General features: G+C 55.3%; 1 protein-coding gene across 2 annotated transcripts in view; it reads left to right on the top strand.

The window, feature by feature from the left end:
• Nucleotides 1-18,603, top strand: part of Sdc3 (syndecan 3) — a 33,260-nt gene extending 14,657 nt beyond the window's left edge. Inside the window, exons 2-5 of one of the 2 annotated variants that reach the window (XM_038334676.1) lie at nucleotides 9,898-10,015; nucleotides 11,463-11,989; nucleotides 14,161-14,449; nucleotides 15,066-18,603. In XM_038334676.1, the coding sequence (XP_038190604.1) occupies nucleotides 9,898-10,015; nucleotides 11,463-11,989; nucleotides 14,161-14,449; nucleotides 15,066-15,232 (1,101 nt within the window). In that variant the 3' untranslated portion in view covers nucleotides 15,233-18,603. Of the gene's footprint in view, nucleotides 1-9,897; nucleotides 10,016-11,366; nucleotides 11,990-14,160; nucleotides 14,450-15,065 lie in introns of both variants that reach the window. The other variant, XM_038334675.1, reaches the window with a different exon arrangement.
• Nucleotides 18,604-18,977: the final 374 nt, after the last annotated feature.

Genomic DNA, 18,977 nt, shown 5'->3' with positions numbered 1-18,977 from the left:
CTATAGGCAGCTCCATGTTTCACATTCTGAGGAACTGATTGCTGCTTTTTGGAAGTAGCCGTGTTGTTTGATGTCCCCCCGGGCGGGGTCTGAGGTGGTCTCCCCTAAAGCTTCACTAGCTAGCTGCTGTCTGACTTCCGAGCACAGTGGTCCCTGCATCCCTCAGGTGTCTGTGGGGATGACACAGTGGTCAAGGTACCGAGCTCCCAACGACGGTGGGCGAGAGCTTGTTCCTTGAGGGGCTGTTTTGGAGGCCTAGCACTTGTAGGTGCTCAGCTGAAGGAATCAGACTGTTTGGGGAGCTGAGACTGCAGACCCCACCCTCTGAGAGCAAGGTGGGGTGGGGGTGTGGAGGGATCTGCCCATGGGCCCCCTGCTGTGCCCAGGCTCCGTACTTCTCATGGACTTCTGCCCTGGGTCAGGGCTTACGGAAGGGAGATTGATGGTCAGGTGGGCAGCTTGCTGAGAAGGGAGGCTCTTACAGGGGCCGCGGTGTCAGGTCCCCTGACCCTATGAGGTTAGTGAGGTTATTAAGTTTATATAAGCAAAGCAAAGAAGGCACATCTCAGAGAGGTAAACTTCTGCCCCGGGTCATGCAGCTGCAGAAAGCCAGTGCTGGGGTTTGGATCCTCCTTGGTGTAGCTTGAGTGGCTGCACATTTGAGGACCTATGTGACTCCCAGGAATCAGGTTGGAGGCGGGGGGGGGGGGGACACGACTATGACGATGACAAGTGTGGTCCTAGGCAGGCTCCAAGTGCTCTGTCCGTCAGCCTCCACTGCCCAGAGCATCGGTCTGACCTGTTTGTCCTCTTATATGAAGTAGCTGGCCTCCTATGGTGCAGATTTGGGAAGGATGGGACCCGAGGCCCTAGCCTATGAGCTCACACGAGGTAAATAACCTGTTAGACTCATGGAGAGGGAGCTGCTGTGGCTGGAGGCAGCAGAACAGTGGGAGCCGGTGGGGCTCAGCTAATGTTGGCTTCATATCTTAGTCCCATTGCTGTGAGACTCAGGGCCAGTTGCTTCACCTCTCTGAGCTGTGGTTCTCATGTGTGAAATGAGGGTAAGACCCCACAAGGGCCAGGGAGGGGTTTGTGAAGAGAACCAAGGTTGTGTGCATCCAATGAGCAGGGCCCGTGGTGAGCGCTCCCTCTTGGGGCATATCACTGTTATTCACAGTAGTGGTGGAGCGGTCCAGGTGTCTTTCTGAAAGATGCCCTGGGATGCACCGTACTACAGCCTGGGCCCATGTGCCCTCTTGGAGGCTCAGGAGTTCCCTGGCACAGGATTCAGACAGGGGGTCAAGTCCTGTTGGGACACACTGGTGGTCAGCAGCCTTAGTGTCCTTATCTGTACATGAGATGAGAAGAGCCTATGACCCAACGTGGTCAAACAAGCCTACAAAGCCCACTGAGGTCCAAGGATAGGAGCTGGAGTATCCCCTTGGCCAGAGGCTGAGGCCTCATGGGTGGTTCTTCTTCACACAACTTGGGGCTGGGGACAGTGTGTCAGGGTGGTCTCAAGGGTGCCACACAAGAGCAGGTGGCTAAGACGGATGGGGTGGTGACAGAGTTGTCTCAGCCTGGGCTGAGGAGTTTTCTAGCTTTCTAGGACTGATCAGTCCTTCATCCAAACTCAGGAGGCAGAATGTGCGCCATGGAGTGGCTGCCTACACTCCATGTCTAGGGGTGGCACCTGGTGAGAGCGATGGTCTGGAGGCAGCCAGGCCCACTAACCTCCAGCTACAGCCAGCTGCCTTTTGGGCAATGTCCACAGAGGAAGAGGGCCGAGGAGGTCACTGACCAGCAGATGGTGGGGTAACACGGGAGGCCATGCATGGGGTCGAGAATCAACAACCTTTCAAGACCGACACAAAGCACCGGGAAACGTTAGATATATCTAGACAGTCCACTGGCCTCTGTGGCCTCCCTGATACACAACATGGGGATGTCGCTTTCGTGACAGGTTCTGCTAGGCTGGCTCAACTCCATGTACATTTAGTAGCCTCCCTTTGGAACTTGAAGGTGACGGTATTAACTACTAACGCATCCTAGGCCCAGCTTCCATTATGGTACCCAAGGAAGGTCCTGCTGCCTTTGTTTTGTCTGAAAGGGCAGGCTGACGGAGTTGGTGTCCATCCAGAGCCCTGTGGTCACTTCAGCAGCCCAGCTGTCCCTCTCCCGGCAGTCAACGGGCAACTTTTCACTTTTCTGAAATACTCTTTCAAAACAAGTTTCAAAAAAAACCCGAAAAAGCAAACAAGCAAACAAATAAGCAAGCAAACAAAAAACCACACAAAGTAACAGCTCCTGGAATGCATTCAGGCCTTTTAGGGGCCTAGTTAGACAACATGGGTGTGGGAAAATACAGCTATTGACAGCTACATACTAGTCCATGTCCTTAACTTATCTCACAGTCTCTGGTTGCTGGAATGTTCCCCTCTTACAGAGAACACTGCCCTGGGGTCCAGTTCTTGTGGGGGGCCAGTCCCAGCAGGCTGGGGAAGGTCTGGAACCTAGTTCTTGGGGGCCCAGTCCCAGCAGGCTGGGGAAGGTCTGGAATCTAGTTCTTGGGGGCTCAGTCCCAGCAGGCTGGGGAAGGTCTGGCTTAGAGGGGTCCTGACTTGAACTTTGCAGCTAGAGATTTTTTTTTTCACTTTACCTAGGGGAAATAGAAGCATGCTTGGAAGTGGGAAGGAGCTCACTGTTGGGTTGTGTTGTGTGTGTGTGTGTGGGGGGGAGTCACTGTCACTGTAGGGATAGAGATTTTGGGGCACCAGGGAGCTGGGGAAGGTGATCCAGGGAGGCTTTGCTGACACCCCCTCCCCCAGCACACAGCAGGGAAGGGGTGCAGCTGCCATCTTGACTCTCTTTGTAGAAAAGTTGGCGGGCTGGGATGTGTTGGGGGGGGTGTTGCCCTCTGTGCTGCCCTGTAGGGGTAGGGTAAGGTAGAGGGAGGGGGAGCTGGGAGTATGAGTGGGAAGGGGTAGGGACTGAGGTATCTATGCTGTCATTGTCACCCCTGGCCATCCTTCTGCCCAGAGTCTGGCCACAACCCACATTCCTGCAGAGAGGCTATGGGTCTCCCTGGTGGAGCTGGTGAGCATGAGAGGCATTGAGTTCTCACAGGGCTGAGGGCCTTTGGGGACGGAGCACGGGGACCCTGGGGCTCTGCTGAGACCTTTCCTTCACTAGCCCCACTCCAGGAACCAGCCATCACCCCTGTGTCTTTGGACAAGTCGCTCCCCTTCTCTGCTGCTTGCCCAGCTTATCTGGACTGCTCCCTTTTCCCCACGCCCATCTCTGCATCTTTGGGGAGAGGGAATTGAACACTATGATCTCACAGGCCTAGTTTAGACTTAAAATTGAGGGCTGGTGTGGGTCGGGATGGCTGCTGTGGGAAGACCAGCCGAAGATGAGCCAGCACCAACAGTCCAGCCGACCACACGTGCTCCTTGCACACTGCCTGAGCAGATCCTCACAACAGTTCTAGGAAGCATAAAGTATTATTGCCACTGTTAGTCAAATACAGGCTCAGGGAGGTTATATAGCTTGCCCAAAGACATCCAGCACATTGGTAGAGCTTGAGTTGAACCCAAGACAGTCTGAGCCTAAAGCTGGGCTCCCAGCCCAGCTCACATTGTCTCTGGTCACCAGGACAGTGGAGCCCCAGTCTGGCTAATTAGGAGAAGGAAGCTGGGGCAGAATTAATTACACTTGATTTTGTCCTAGCTTTTGCGGCATCATTAGCGGGGCACAGGGTGCTGGGCTCCTGGCCCCTGGCGGCTGACCTAATTTATGTGTCTGAATGCTTCTGCCCCTCTCCCTGTCTTTCCCCTCCTCCAGCATCTCTCTTTAGCCTTCTGTGTGGCTTTGGCAATGCCACTCAACCACTCTGGGCACCAACAGTTTTCTCTATGTCTCCTCCAGGACATAGAGGCTTCAGTTCTGTAATTGTGGAGACGTTAACATAACTGGCAATCAGCTGTCACTTAGTCACTTACTGGGTGTCCTGTTCATCATTTGCATTGTCCTGGCTGCTTCTCCCAGTGGCTCAAGATTCCTGCCCTTACCTTCTCATTTCACAACGACAAGGAACCAAAGGGCCAGACTCTGCGTTGTCCTGTCTCTCTAGAAGGTCCTGGTGGGAGAGAAAGTAAAGATGGCCTCTTGGGACTTTGTTGGTGTCTTAGAAGGGACTCTGAGTAAGGGAGGTGTCTCTGAGCCAGTGGCTGCTGTGGACTGAGGGGACATGTCTGACGTAAGGCCTCACCTACCCTGGGCCTGGTGGGGGAGTCTGGGGAGATGGAGTGACCTGGAGGAGGAAACCTTCTGCCCGGGCACTGGTGAGCCTAGCACCTCTCTGCTATGAGAAAAGGGGCCTGTGGGCCAGCAAGTGGTATCTAGGGGAGGCTCTTTACCCTAGGGCCAGGTTCCCCACATCCCTGGGCAAGGGTCTGGTGTCCCTGAGGGTTGAGGCTGTGGGTCGGTTCCAAATGAATGTGAGAAGGAGAAAGGAACATCGTACCTGGGCATCGCTCCTGAACACGTGCCCAGGAGTTTATGCTGTTCTATGAGGACAGAGCCATGAGTCAGGAGGGGCCTGCTCCAGGAGTGAGGGGCCTGTAGAGTTGCCGGGGTCCGGTGGCAGCCTGGACCAGAAATTATTTCTGTGAATCAGACTCCAACATAAACTCTCTCTCTCTCTGGACTGGCGTGGAGGTGTGGGAATAAAGACACAACTCAAATGGCTTCATCGGAAGGGAGATTCTCAGTGATCCCTCATGAAATTCTGAGTTCACATCCTGAGAAATCCCTCTCGCTTTATTCTCCAAACAGCCTTATATATCAAAACATAAACTGAGGGGGAAAATCATTAGCATTCTGTTTCCTAGGTAACCAGGTGAATGGCTTTTCGTCACATCCACTGCCGCGCACCGCGCCCCCGTGGTCTGCATTCAGTGCGCTGGCACCCAGTTCGCGAGATTCGGGCAAGGAGCAGGAGGTTAAAATACACAAACACATACAGACAGAGAGACAGAGACACGGGTCATCCTTGAATTCCCCAAGAATGCCCCCTTTATTGTGTTCAGGGGCAGAATATATAGAGATAGCCACGCCCCAGCCAAACCCACCAGAAACCACTCTCCTGCCATCAGGAACTCCTGAAGGTCTCTTGCTCAGAGCAGCTTTAGGCACACAGATCAGGGGATTACAAGAAATTTAGGATCTGGGGTCTCTCTGCTCCCAACAATCCACATCTACCTGTGTTTCCTCTGTCATGTCTTCTTGGTCTGTATGCTAGCTCAGTCACGTAGGCTTGAATTAGAATCTCTCTATTCAGGCATCCTCCAAATTACAGAGAAAGAGCAGAGCAACATCCTGACCTTTTGTTAGGGTAGCGACAGCCTGTCTGGAAGGGGATGTGACCACCTCAGGTGTGGCCTACGGCTTGAGAGCCTGGCTGCCATACCATATAGAAATATGGGCCTACGTAGAGTCTGTGAGGAGGGTGTGTGCTGTGAAACAGAGGCACTTGCTGGGGCCACGCCTGAGAGCAGGTGGGGCTGCAAGTACAGGCAGGTGCTGAGCGCCGGGGTGTGCGGCAGGACGAGGAAATCGACTGGGCCACACCTGTAGAAAGCCTGGGCCCTGGCTGAGCATAGTGTGGCACCTGGGGAGAGGGACCAGGGTTGAGGGTAGTGCTCATGCCTCCATTAGAGGTCAGCTCGAGGATAATATCCCCTGGGGATTGTGATGCTGATGGCTTGATGCGCAGGTCCCCACTGGCAGAAAACAAGTGAGGGGTACATTTGCTCATGGTGTGTGCCGGACCAGAGGGTGGTGCCGTAGGTGGGAGTACGAAGGGGTCAGATTCAAGTTGTGATGCTTGTATTTGAGGGGAACAGGCAACACAAGTAAGAGCGCCATGTGGCTCAGGAGCATGTGCGTGTACAGAACAGACATTGGCCCGTGCAGGTAAGCCTTGACACATGAGGTCCTGAGTCTGCTGAGTGGGGACAGTGGTAAGCCATTTATTTGTTCATGCCCTCTAAGGTGTGTGCACAATTGGGGTATGCTAGACACACAAGTGTGTGCTGGCATACATTGCTGATAAGCTCTACTGAGCATGTGCATTGGGGACTGGCAGTGCTGCCTTTAACTGTTTCCATTGGGCTTTATGCCTGCTGAGGTGTATATGTGAAGGAGTGTGTGCACAGGTGTGTGTGTGTGTGTGTGTGTGTGTGTGTGTGTCTACGTGCACAAGTATATGTGTATGTTCTGGGGTATTTGTGTGCATGTGTATAAGTGTGTCTGCTAAAGGGCATATATACACTGGGATGTGTATGAATGGATAGTATATACATGTGTGTGTGTGTGTCTGCTGGGGTGTATGTATGTTGGTGTGTGTGTATGTGTGCTGGGGTGTGTATACATGTGTGTTTGTGTGAATGTGTGTACATGTGTGTGCATGTGTGTGCATGTGTGTGTATAGTTGAGTGTATGTCCAGAGGGGTGTGTATTTGTGTGTGTATGTCGTTCTGTGTGTGCCATGGTGTTGTGCTAGGGTGTGTAGCTTACACATGCACATGTTAGCCGTGTCTCCTCTCAGGCACTGTGTGTACACACTGAGGCATGGGTACCTGCAGGCTGCTCCATCACAGGAGGCTGTAGTCTGGCTCTGTGGAGAGCCACATGGAGGGTCAGACAGCGAGAGGCCAATGGGGTGCAGGGCACTAGGAGTCTGTTCTTTACAGGGGTGACAAAGAACTGTGCTCAGTCTGTGTGAAGCATTCAGGGGTGAGATGCTGTCTGTGGCCCCCTTCTCAGTTTGTGACATTTGGGTTTCTCCACTGCTGATTGAAGATGGTCACCCTCTATCCCTTCTGCTGTCTCCTGGGAGTGAGCTAGCAGCATCCCCAGTATTCTTGCAGCCTTTATCTTCCTGAGACCCCCAGGGTGACCTCAGGGTGACTGGCCTATCAGCTCCCGCCTTGTCCCGGCAGCTCATCATGGAGGAAGGGTGTCTGGTGGAGGCATGCTTGGGAAATCACTGAGGCTGCCTCTCCCCAGAAGCCTCTGATGAGTGTGAGGCTAAATTAAGATGTGAGAATTTTCCCTCTCTCGTTCTCACCTCCCCTTCTCCCCAGGCCTGCCTGCTCTGGCCCCCTCTCCATCCCTGCTGTCCTCTGATCCTTCACCATCTCCATCTCCCACACTCTCCAACCCTGTGGGGGAGCTGCAGCTTCTGGTCCTTAACTATGGAGAATATGGTTGTCATGGCAACCGTTGTCATGTCGATGGCTACTAAGCCAGGATGAATAGTATCTAGGTGAGTGCTACCTGAGTAGAGGCTGATAGGTTCATGAGAGGCTATATGCTCCTTTCTGAACTCGGAGCTGCATGGAACCCCCCACTTCTCTCAATGCCCCCAAAGGCATGCCAGCATGCTGCCTTCAATGGCTGCCTCTAGGTGAGTGTGTATTGGTACATGTCTGTGTCTCTGGCTGTGTCACATGCAGGGTCTCTGTGGCTTTGGAGCTGTTTCTAGGTATATGCAAGCCCTTCTGAAAAATATTGGTGGCTGGTATCATGTTGGCCACTGAGGAATCTTAAGTTCCCTGTTTTGGCTCCTGTGTTCACTCGTGTTTTGAGGTCTCTAGAATGACAGATCTCTTAAAATGTTCCTTCCTAACCTGTCTTGAAGGAGAGAAAGACAGAAATCCCTGCTTAGTCCCCATCCTGCTGTGATATCCGACTTCTGGCTGGACAGCTAGTGCGATGGGCATCCAAAGCCCCCAAGAGACTCAAGCTTTTAGAAGCACGTGGCTCCTGCAGCCCCAGAACCTGGGGCATGTGTGCTGGGCAGGGGTGAGCTGGCTGATGATGACAGGCTTGCTCTGAGCTCCTGGGATCTTGACAAAGGAGGAAGACCCAGTGATTAGTCACGGGGACAATTACACTAATTGTTCCACCCTGTGACTCACTGGTAGAAAGTAAATACTGATTAATTCATTAGTTCCAGACGTGTGTGTGTGTGTGTGTATGTGTGTGTGTGTGTGTGTGTGTGTGTGTGTGTGTGGTGTATGAGGGGTATCTCCTGGCTCCCTGCCCTGGCTGGATTGGCTGAGTCTCCGGAGCAGGTGCTGGTGTACCAGGGCCCATGAGTGGCAGGGGTGCGAGATGCTGAGTGCAAAATGCTGTGCCTATTTAGTTCCTCCCCTTGCTTGCACAATTTCCTGCCTACCCCCTGATAGCTGGGGCTGATACCCAGGCATTAACTGAGACCTCCTGATCCCTGGGATCGGTTTTCATTGTCACGTGCAATTGCTCTGGAAAATGATTGACTTTCAAGGGAAACCCACCCACTGGCTAGAGACGGGTCCCTCTGTGACTTCTCAGCCCCACCTCCAGCCATCCCAGCTCCTATGCTGCCCCCAGGAGCTAAACATGTCTCCTAACTCCAACTCTGTCCTTATCCTACTCAGTACCAGGAATCTTGCTGGACATGCAGCCCCTCCTCATAGAGCATATCTTTCATAGACGGTGAATGGGGACAGCCCTCGAAATCAGTGCTTCAAAGCAAAACTGCTCATGAGCATCAGGCGTCATGACTTGGGAGCGTAGGATGCTTTTCAGAAGAAGTGACATTGGAGGTGGGAGTTGGAAGGATGCTGTAGGCAGGGACCAGCATGACTGAGAAGAAATGAGGGACCAGGAGCTGTGGAAGGTGCTAGGTGAAGCTGAAGGGCAGTCAGGGCCAGTCCAAGGGAGGCAGCTGCCTTGACCACCCCAGCATGTCTTCAGCTTCCCTTGCCTGTGTGCTTCTCTCTCTGGATTTCAGTTGTAAGATGTAAATGCACTTGGCTTCAAGCTCACACCAGGAGCTTTTCCCCCAAAGCTCAGGGTGGGGACCGTGGCCAGGGTACACAGCACATCAGGGCCCCCTAGGGAGTCTACATACCTGTCTCTGAGGTCCTTAGTGCTGGCTCCAACTATGGGTTTCTAAGGAGGGGGTACAGTTAGAGCTGGCAGTGCCAGCTCCAGGCTTCCTAGGTTCCGACTCTGAAGGGGTCATATGCCTGGGAAGCTAGACCCTTGGAGAAGTCTACTGACCCCTGGAAGTAGAAGTGTGGAACCTGAGCAGATGCTGGGCCTGCATATGTTGTGGGATTAGGCAAGCAGGAGCTAACATTCTGTTAGGGGACAAGCTGGGGCTGGCTCAGTGTGAGCAGACTCCTCTTCCCTATTCTAGCACTTCTCTCCTGGACCCCAAGTCTCCCCAGCACTGTCTGTCTACCTTCCTGCCTTTGGCAATTTGGGGTACCATTTGGATCCCAAACCTCATTTAACTCCTAGCCCTCTGAGCAGCGGAGCCTCAATTTTCTCATCTGTGGGTTGGGCCGGTGCCTGCCCCCTTCCCAGTCCATCTTGAGGATCCAATGGGATGTTGTCTGTGGGTGCTCTTCACACAGAGGTGACTGTGGACCTGTGTTGAGTCTGCAGGATGCCAGGGTATTCTTGGCACTGTGCTCCATGAGGAGCCACTTTTCGTCTGCTGAATGCAGAAACTAAAGCACAAAGGGAATGGATAACCTGCCCCGTTTACAAGCAACCTGTCTTGGTTTTAGACTCAGCACTGTGTGCTCTGAGCCCATCCTGTGTAAGGGGCCCCTTGCTGTGGTGGGGGCAGCCGGTGGTGCCTAGTGGCAGCTGGCTGGTAAGGGAGAGCCCTGCTGCCATGGCCTTGGGTAGGTGGGAAGTGGCTACCCGCCCACACCCAGCTCTCTGGAGCACATAGAGGTCACTCTGCCCGTGAATGTGCCTGCTGTCTCTTGGGCCTGTACAGGCCGATGCTTTGGGTGCCTAGCCTCGTGTGTGTCTGCACCCTCCCAGGCTCAACGCTGGCGCAGCGAGAACTTTGAGAGGCCTGTGGACCTTGAGGGTTCAGGGGACGACGACTCGTTTCCCGATGATGAACTGGACGACCTCTACTCGGGGTCTGGCTCTGGCTGTAAGTAATCCCCAGGTCTCCCTGCCTGTCTCGGGCATCTAGTACCAGCCCAGGAGCCTTTAAGGCCACTTGAGTGAATCTTGTCACTGTACGGAGGTCAAGACCTCAAGAAGGAGGAAGCAGAGGGAGGGAGTAGACTAGGGAAGCTCTCAGAGCCCGGGACTCTTGTTCCTGTGTCTGTGTGTGCAACCTAGGCCTGTCCCCAGTGCTGGGGCTCCAGCCCTCTGCACTAATTATATATGGAGGACATGGGAAGTCCTCAGCAGGGACGACTTTTTGATCTAGTCTAGAGCAGGTGGCCCCTTGGATCCATCAGCAGTGGCCAAGCTCAGGGTGAGGGCAGAGCTACTAAAAGGAGGGCCTCAGGGACCCGGGATTGCTGGCTCTGTCGTGGGGAAGGCCAGTCGGCTATGGTTTGGGCACCAATGTCTGTCTACCTTCCTGCCTTTGGCAATTTGGGGTTCCCAATTGATCTAGCAGCTCTACCCTAACCTTGTGGTCAGGCAGTTGGGTGACTTCTGACTCCCCAATCTTTCTACTTGCTGAGGAGTTTACCTTCCTCTCAGAGGCCTTGGGAGGTGGGGACAGGAGTCAGTGTGGCCCTGGAGATGGGATCAGAGAGGGTGCTGAAATGGGCCCAGCCAGAGGATGGGTGTGTAATGAGGTTGCCCCAGGCTCATGCTCCTGAGCTGGCTGCTCTAGCTCTGCCTCCGGCCTCCCTGGAGTTGCTGCTTCAAACTGCTCCCTCACTAATCTGGTACCCTCCTCTGAAGTCTCCCTTCCCTGCTCTTACTCTCTCTGCCTGCTCAGCCCTCAAGGACCCTGGCTCCCCTTGGCTTCTCCTCACATCTCCTCACTCGCTCCTCTCTCCCCTTCCCAGTCTCTTATCCCTCCTCGAATCAATTATGTGACCTGGGAAATGGGGAAATGCCCCTCAAGAAGGCCTCATCCCCTCTGGTCCTCTGCTTATGCCTGGGAGGTGGGATGACTCAGGGTCCCTACTGCCTTGAGTTTGTGCGGGACATGTCCTTGGCTCTGGCCCTTCCCAAGAGCCAGGCCTAGTTGCCCTGTAACCATGAGTGGAGTTACAGGGCAGAGGCTTTACTCACCAGTCTCTAGGACTCAGAGTGGGTTGGCAGAGTCAGAGCAGACTGCCTGGAAGTGGTGGCCCTCTCGCAGATCTTGGCTAGGCACAGGCTAACTCATCCGATCAAACCACCTCCTTCCTCTCCTGTTTTCCTGGGGAAACTGGTTAGAGAGGGATGTGCTGCTGGGAAGGCAATGCCTGCCTGGGGATCTGGCGGTGAGGAGCACCCACTCCCCAGGGCTCTCCCTCTCCCCATCCCCCCAGACTTCGAGCAGGAGTCTGGCCTTGAGACAGCCATGCGGTTCGTCCCTGACATGGCCCTGGCTGCGCCCACTGCGCCTGCTGTGCTCCCCACGACAGATATCCAGCCCGTGGATACCCCGTTTGAGGACCTCCTTTCTGAGCACCCCAGCCCGGAACCAGTTACCAGTCCCCCGCTGGTGACAGAGGTGACAGAAGTCCTGGAAGAACCCAGCCAGAGAGCCACCACCATCTCCATCACCACATCTACCACGGCTGCCACTACCACGGGGGCCCCTACGATGGCCACGGCACCTGCCACGGCAGCCACCACTGCCGCTAGCACTCCCGCGGTACCCCCTGCCACGGCCACCACCGCTGACGTAAGGACCACCAGCATACAGGGGCTGCTGCCTCTTCCCCTGACCACGGCTGCCACAGCCCAGGCCACTACCCCAGCGGCACCCTCACCGCCCACTACTGTGGCTGCCTTGGACACGGAGGCCCCCACACCTAGGCTGGTGAACACAGCTACCTCGAGGCCACGAGCCCTTCCTCGGCCAGTCACCACCCAGGAGCCTGATGTTGCTGAGAGGAGTACCCTGCCGTTGGGGACCACCGCTCCTGGACCCACGGAGGTGGCTCAGGTGAGAAGAGTGGAAGAGGGTGTTCTTGCAGAGTGAACAGAGGTGGGTTGGACAGGGACTGGGAGGTGCCAGGGGTGAGCCAGGCAAGGTGGGTCTGGTGTATATGCTGAGTGTGAGCCTCTGGATGGGGCGGGGTGGGGTGTGAGGTCAGAGAGCCAGGACAGGTGGGTGTGGCTACTGTTGAGCCAAGATACCAATAGGGGATTAGGTGGATTTGTGGGTTGGAGTTGGGGAATGGTAGGTGGGCCTAGCTGGGGGTTCAGGTCTGGAGTGTATTAAGAGATTTCCAGGCTTGCCAGAGCATGCTGGCACATGCCTTAAATCCCAGTACTTGGAAGCAGAAGTGGGCAGATCTCTGTGAGTTCGAGACCAGCCTGTCCTGCAGATTAGTTCCAGGTAGAGCTACATAGTGAGACCCTGTCTCAAAACAAAACAAAGCAAACAAAAACAAAGAATAAAAAAGAGGTTGTCAGCCTGAATTTTAAACCCTCTGCCATCTTTTTTTTTTTTAATCTTGAGACGTAATGAGCTGGCGGTTGGTCCTTTCTATGCCTTCAACTCTTTATCTTTGAGGGAAAGATCAGAGAAGGTAGTGGATGGGGTGGTACACACCTGTAATTCTAGCACTGGGGAAGCTGAGGCAGGAGGATTGCTGCAAGTTCAGATCAGTAAAACTGTTTCAAAGACAGAGATGGAGAAAGAGAGAGACAGGGAGAGAGAGGCCTATCATTGTTTGCAGATGATATTTCCTGACACGTGGCTGTTCTTAGAACCAACTAGCTGCTCAGCCGTTGTCATGGTCATCTTCGACATGATTTTGTCATCAGCATGGGCTGAGGGTGACTGAGTGGGTGCTGAGTGGGAACACCTGGCTTCCAGGTGCACAGCATTGTTCCTGAGTACTTCCATCACCCCCACCCCCCCCATCATGGTGATGTCACTACCTCTTTACAGGTGAGGCAGAGGAAGTCAGTTTTCTAGGTCCCTCAGGTAGTGGTTGAATCAGGATCCAAATTCTGCCTGGGGGCTCCTGGAGCTGAGGCTCCAGGGCTAGGGTTAGGCTGGGAAGGGCAGGGGGCCTGTGGATCATTGGGGGAGGGAGACTCCAGTGGGCTGCAGCCTGGCGTTTGTACCACGAATGTGCAAAGGAAGTCTGGTGTGCTGGCACAGGCCTGTGATTCCAGCGCCTGGGAGGTGGAGGCAGAAGGATTAGAAGTTTAAAGTTGCCCTTCCCTATGTAACCGGTTCTAGGTCAGTCTAGGCTACATGAAACCCTGTCTGGAAAAACAGTGTGTGTTTGTCCCGGGCTGGAAGGGGACATGATGACTCTGGAGAGCCACAGAGAACCCTGCCATCGACGTCACAGGGGCCCTGAGGCTGAGGAGTTGCCCTTGGAGTCCTGCAGTCCCTCTTGGGGCCCCAGCCAGCCCTATGGGACACAGTCCCAGGTCCTTCCTTCAGAGAGGGGGCCTCACAGGAAGAGGAAACAATAGAACCAGATGCAGGTGTAGCCTTGTGAGAAGCCTACTCTCGCCACGCCCTCACAAAGCAGTTGTGCCCCTCCCCCCAGCAGCCCCCACAGCCCAGCGTCTTCCCCTCAGCTCCAGGCCGCTCTCACTCTGCAGTGTGGAGCTGTTCACTGCTGGTCGCGGGGTCGGTTTGGGGATACCAGCTCATCCTCCGCAGCTTTGCTCAGGGACTGGCTTCCAGGTAAAAGGACCAACTTATGTGTGGTGAGTGAGCCAGGCTTAGCAGGCTCCGGGCAACTCCTACTCCTGGACAAGAATCCACCAAGGATTGTTCTGAAGCAGCTGGAGAGGAAGTCATGGGGACAGGATGGGGACAGGATGTGGCCAGCCTGACAACAGCAATATGAGGTCCAGTGATTGGAAGTACAGACTCTGGAGTTAGACAGGTCTAGATTTTGGTTCTTCTTCCACCTGTGTTTACTGTGTGTCCTAGAGAAAGTCACCTAACCTCTCTGGGCCTGTTCACTACTCTGTAAGCTGAGGCTACTAATCCCTTCTTTGTGGGGACAGCACTATGTAGTGCACTGAGGTCTGAGCATGGTAAGTGCTGGCCCCACCTGGCGGAGGCGTGGTGAAGGTTTGTGTGTGGAGTGTCCTGGGAGGGCTTGGTCTTAGCCCCAGGTCATACCACCCCATCTGCAGACCCCGACTCCAGAGTCCCTGCTGACCACGACCCAGGAAGAGTCAGAGCTGCCGGCGAGCGGAGGGCCCAGCGGGGACGTTGAGCTGCAGGAAGAGACCACACAGCCCGACACAGCCAACGAAGTGGTGGCCGTGGGAGGAGCTGCGGCCAAGCCCTCACCTCCACTGGGGACACTGCCCAAGGGTGCCCGCCCAGGCCCTGGTCTCCATGACAATGCCATCGACTCAGGCAGCTCGGCTGCCCAGCTTCCTCAGAAGAGCATCCTAGAGAGGAAGGAGGTGCTCGTAGGTGAGGCCAGGCTCCAGGCTGGGGGCAGGGCAGGGGTGGGTTCCGGGAGGAGAGAGCAGGGACTTTACCCCAGAATCTCCCCCCATTCCTCTCTCCGTCTTCCTCGTCAGTGAAGTCTGCATTCTTCCCTCTCTCTAAAACTTTCCTGATACCCTGTGAACTCTCCCTTAGACAGACTTCGGACTCCTGCTTTTTGGGGTCACCCGATTGACCCTATAGGACTTATTTTCTCGGTGCTAATCTCTGCCCTGTCTTTTGGCTTGACCTTTGACCCAGCTTGATCCAAGGCCTTGATTCAAGATTTCCTGGTGGAATCTCCCACCTCCTCATGGAGACAGTGGGAGGTCGGTCTGGCAGGGGAGGGGGGGAGGGGGATGGAAGGGCGGTGGGGCCTTTCCTTCCAGATGGTTCTAAGGTATCATCTGAAAGACAGCCTATGATGTTTGACCCTGACAAGGACCTGCCTCCCTCCTAGGGATGGTGTTCCCAGTGTGTTGAGTCATTGGATAGGAGTTGGAAATAGCAGGTGACTCCAGACCCATGGTCCCTAGCCTGCTTGCGCTCCCTCTCCTTCTGAACTGCCTCTGGACTTTGACCTCTGTCTCTTTCTTCACAGCCGTGATCGTGGGTGGGGTGGTGGGCGCCCTCTTCGCTGCCTTCCTGGTCACACTGCTCATCTACCGCATGAAGAAGAAGGACGAGGGCAGCTACACCTTGGAGGAGCCCAAGCAGGCGAGCGTCACGTACCAGAAGCCTGACAAGCAGGAGGAATTTTATGCTTAGCAGAGCCACAGTGCCTCCTGCAGCCACCTTGCCCAGTCCTCGGCCCCCACAACAGCCCAGGCCTGGGCCCGGGAAGGAGCCTGGCCCTGCCTCCTTCTGCCCAGGCTGCCAGCATAACACAGATGGTTCTAAGGAACGGGGCGCTGCCATCTGCCCCAGACTGTGCCCTTATGAGCTCTTCTCCAGTTCCACTCCCTCCAGCCTGGGCCTTCAGGATCTTGTGTCCCATGGACAAGAGGAAGGAAGCACCCCCCAGAGTTGTTGGTAGAAACAGGGGCAGGGCCAGGGCTAAGATGGCCCACAATGCTTGCTGATGTCCTCTTCTTGCTACAGAGGCCGCCATGCTGGCTTCCTGGACCAAGACATGGCACATCTAGCCCCCCCCCAAATCAAAATCAGTCAGATGCTGCAGCCTTGAGCTGCTGTCCCAAGGCTTTTCTGGGCGGGAAGGTGTCCTTTGTCATCAGCCTGAGCTCGTTGTGGGGTCACTGTCCCCTCTCCCCTGCCCAGTGCACATGTCCCCAGGCTGCACCTCTCTGCATTGCCTCCCAGGGAAAGGGCTTCCTCAGTGCACAGGGCATCCAGTGGTAAGGGAGGCCACTCTGGTGTCCCCCTTGAGAGGGGCTGCCACAGAGCCCCTGCCAGTCACTGCTCCGCATCACACAGGAGACAAACACATCCCAGTCTTGACCACCCAGCCAGTGAAACATCACACACGTGTGCCACCTTCACACTGTGCTGAGATACCCTGCCGCTTCTGTCATGCAGGCCACTGCCATCATCACCAGTGGTGACCATGCCACCTTTCTCCCGCTCTGTCTCTTTACGCCCATCCCTTGGTCCTGCACCTGGCTCCTCTAACCATCTGGGTCGCTGAGGAAGGCAGGGCCAAGTTGTAGGCATCAGCCCATATTGGGTCCCCCAGAGTCACCCTACTCCACTCAGTCCCCACCATGTCACCTGCACCAGCCACACTGATACGGATCCCGGCTGACGTCAGACACAATCCCACACAGATGCTGTCTCCCTCCTTACTGTGGCTCACAGGGAGGGAGGTTTGGGACTAGCCTCCACCAGCCAAGTCTGAAGGAAGAAGGCTTGATGCCCCAAGCCAGGCTGAAGGCTGGGGAGGGACTAGGTTCTCCCATGACCAAGGAGCTGTGTGGGTTGTCCCTGGTCTCCATGTATCTCCTTTCTGCTCTGAGCCAGGAGCCATCTCTGCCTCCCAGGACACATGTCTCCAAAGTGCCTGTGAGGGTGGGCCTCTGCCCAGGCCCTCTGTGTCCCCTGCCCTGGCCTGGCAAGGCCTACCCACTCTGGGTCCTCTGTGGACACAACTGACCAGGCAGCTTGGTAGTTCTGGCTACGACTGGATGGACCCACAGCTTAGCAGGCTCATCCCATTGCTGTAGGCCCTGAGAGCAGTTGATGGGGACAGGGGTGTCACAGGCCCCGAGTCTACCTTCCTGTCTTTGTTACCCTGAGAAGTGGGGTTGTTTCAGAGATATTTTAAATGTCAAGGTCACCATTCTCTTGGGGAAGGGGGTGTGCCATGAGAGCTCTCCACAGGGACAGGGCTTAGGTTATGATTGGTCGGCACCCCTCCCCCATCTCACACATGTCCCAGGTTCAGTCAGGTGACCACCTGTTATTTCTGTTTCCTTTTAAAGATAGCTCGACAGCGGACTTAGATGGAGTGAGGACCGACATCTGGGCAGTGGAGGCAGGATCTAGGCCATCTACACAGCTTGTCTTTCTGGGGTGGGAGGTCTCCCACTCTCAGGCTCTGCTCTGTCTTCCAGACCCCATGACGCCCTTGATGGGGCTTAGAGCTTGGTAAGGAAACCAGCTGGCCCAGACCTTGAGGAGGGGAAGGAAAGAGCAGAGTCCTAGGCCTGCGAGACCTGGAAGAGGGAGCTTGGCCAAGGTCTTCCCTGAAGCAGGAGAGCTGGGTGGGGAGCAGAGGAGAGCCTGTGCTCCTGCCCCTAGGCCCTACTCCTGGCTGCCCTCCTGGGGACTGGAGCTTTGGTGGGGAGACTGGGGAGCTGGGGGAGGCAGCCTCCAGGTGCTCAGCCCCCCGGGACACCAGTACCAGGGCAGGAGACCCCCAACCAGAGCCCACTTCTTACATCTCAGGGTGGCTCTGGCCTTGGGGCTGTGGGTTTGGCCTCCTGGTGCCAGCGCTTTCCTGTGTCCTCTGCATTTGAAAGAAGAGGCTGTGGTCCTCGCGCTTGGGGCCCAGGCGCCAAAGCCTATGTCTAGGCTTTAGGCCTGTGAAATCTGACCTGAAGGTTAGCAGTGTGAGCAGCCCAGATGCCCTGGAGCAGCCCGATGAGGCCAGGACGATTTAGGAGAGCTCGGTTCAAAGGGTGAACTGAGGCTCCTTTTTAGTGCAATGTAGGTGCAGGGTCCCCATCCTGCCCCAGAAACAAGGTACGCACAGAGCCTGCCCACACGAGTCCAGAGACACCTCGTGCTCCTGGGAAGGTGTTCAGGACGCTCGCATACCTGGAAGAAAAGTGCATTCTGAATGGGAGGAGTGGATATGTCTTGGACCTCTCCAGGCCCTGGTTTTCCAAGAGAGCAAGACATGCTGGGGCCAGAGAGCCACAGAGCTAGGCTTCGTCTCTCTTGGGGGGCCAGACTAGGGACTCTATGTGCAAGGTTGATCACCTTTGATTGCCAGAGGCATGTGGGTGACAGCCAGGACTGGCCGGGCAGACCTGCAGAGCTTAGGAAGCTGGGGCCAGACTCCCTAGGCTTAGCTTAGCTGTCCACCAGGCCTCCAGACTGGGGCTCCCACAGAGAGCAGAGCCAGCATTGCTTTCAGGGCAGGGGTGGCTGCCTAGGCTGTCCTGGCTTTCCCCTGGGATGTGCCTCCCCAGCCTTGGTGTCTGTAAATAGAAGCCCACACTGTACAGATTACAGAGATGCCCAAACTGGGCCCTGGAGTCACCATCTGAGGGGCTGATGGCCTGGCCTCCCCCAGGTGCCCTCTGGGTGCTTGGGTATGCCTGGCCCCAGCGTGGTGAATGCATGTATATACTTTCCGTAGACAGTGTGGCTCCAGAGAGCCCCCCGAGACAGTGTCCTCCCACTGGTTCATCCTCTCTCCTGTACAGAGCCCCCCCCAGCCCCCGGGCAACCAGGCACGGGGTTTCCTCCCCTCCCCAGGCTCTTCCTACCCTTTCTTCCCCTATAACCTGTTTATTAACCATCCCTGTCCTGAGTTCATGGCCAAAACTTAAATAAGAAATGGAGGAAAGACAGTTGGATAAAGATTACCAAGGCCAGGCCCACCCCACCGTGGGTGCTCATCCACCCCTGCCTTGGGAAGGACACGACTTGCTTTGTTTGGTTTTCTGTTTGTTTTGTTTTGTTTGTTTTTTTTTAACATTTCCCTGTGCTGTGCCCATTTATAAGAGGAAATAAAATTAAGCTGAAAAGATGCTGTGTGGTCCATGTGTGAGATTAATAGCAGGTCGCTTGGGAGGGACAGCCATGTTCATCTTGTGCCTCAGCCACTGTCCCTTTGGGGAGATGGAGAATTTGACCCAGGGGCAATGGAATAGCGTCCTGCTGAGAGCCTTGAGGTAAAAACTGCGGTTGTTGAATGCAGGGAAAATGGTGCTGACTGCGGCTGTGTGTGAGGGTGTCTGTGATTGTGGTTGGGTGGGCGTTGCGTTTCACCCCCAGGGGGAGACTCCAACTTCAGGCCACAAAGAACATCTTGGCCTATAGGATG

The sequence above is a fragment of the Arvicola amphibius genome, chromosome 6 (genome assembly GCF_903992535.2).
Source record: "Arvicola amphibius chromosome 6, mArvAmp1.2, whole genome shotgun sequence".
NCBI classification, from domain to species: Eukaryota; Metazoa; Chordata; class Mammalia; order Rodentia; family Cricetidae; genus Arvicola; species Arvicola amphibius.
Note: the sequence above shows the minus strand (reverse complement) of the source record. Positions and strands in the feature narration are given on the sequence as shown.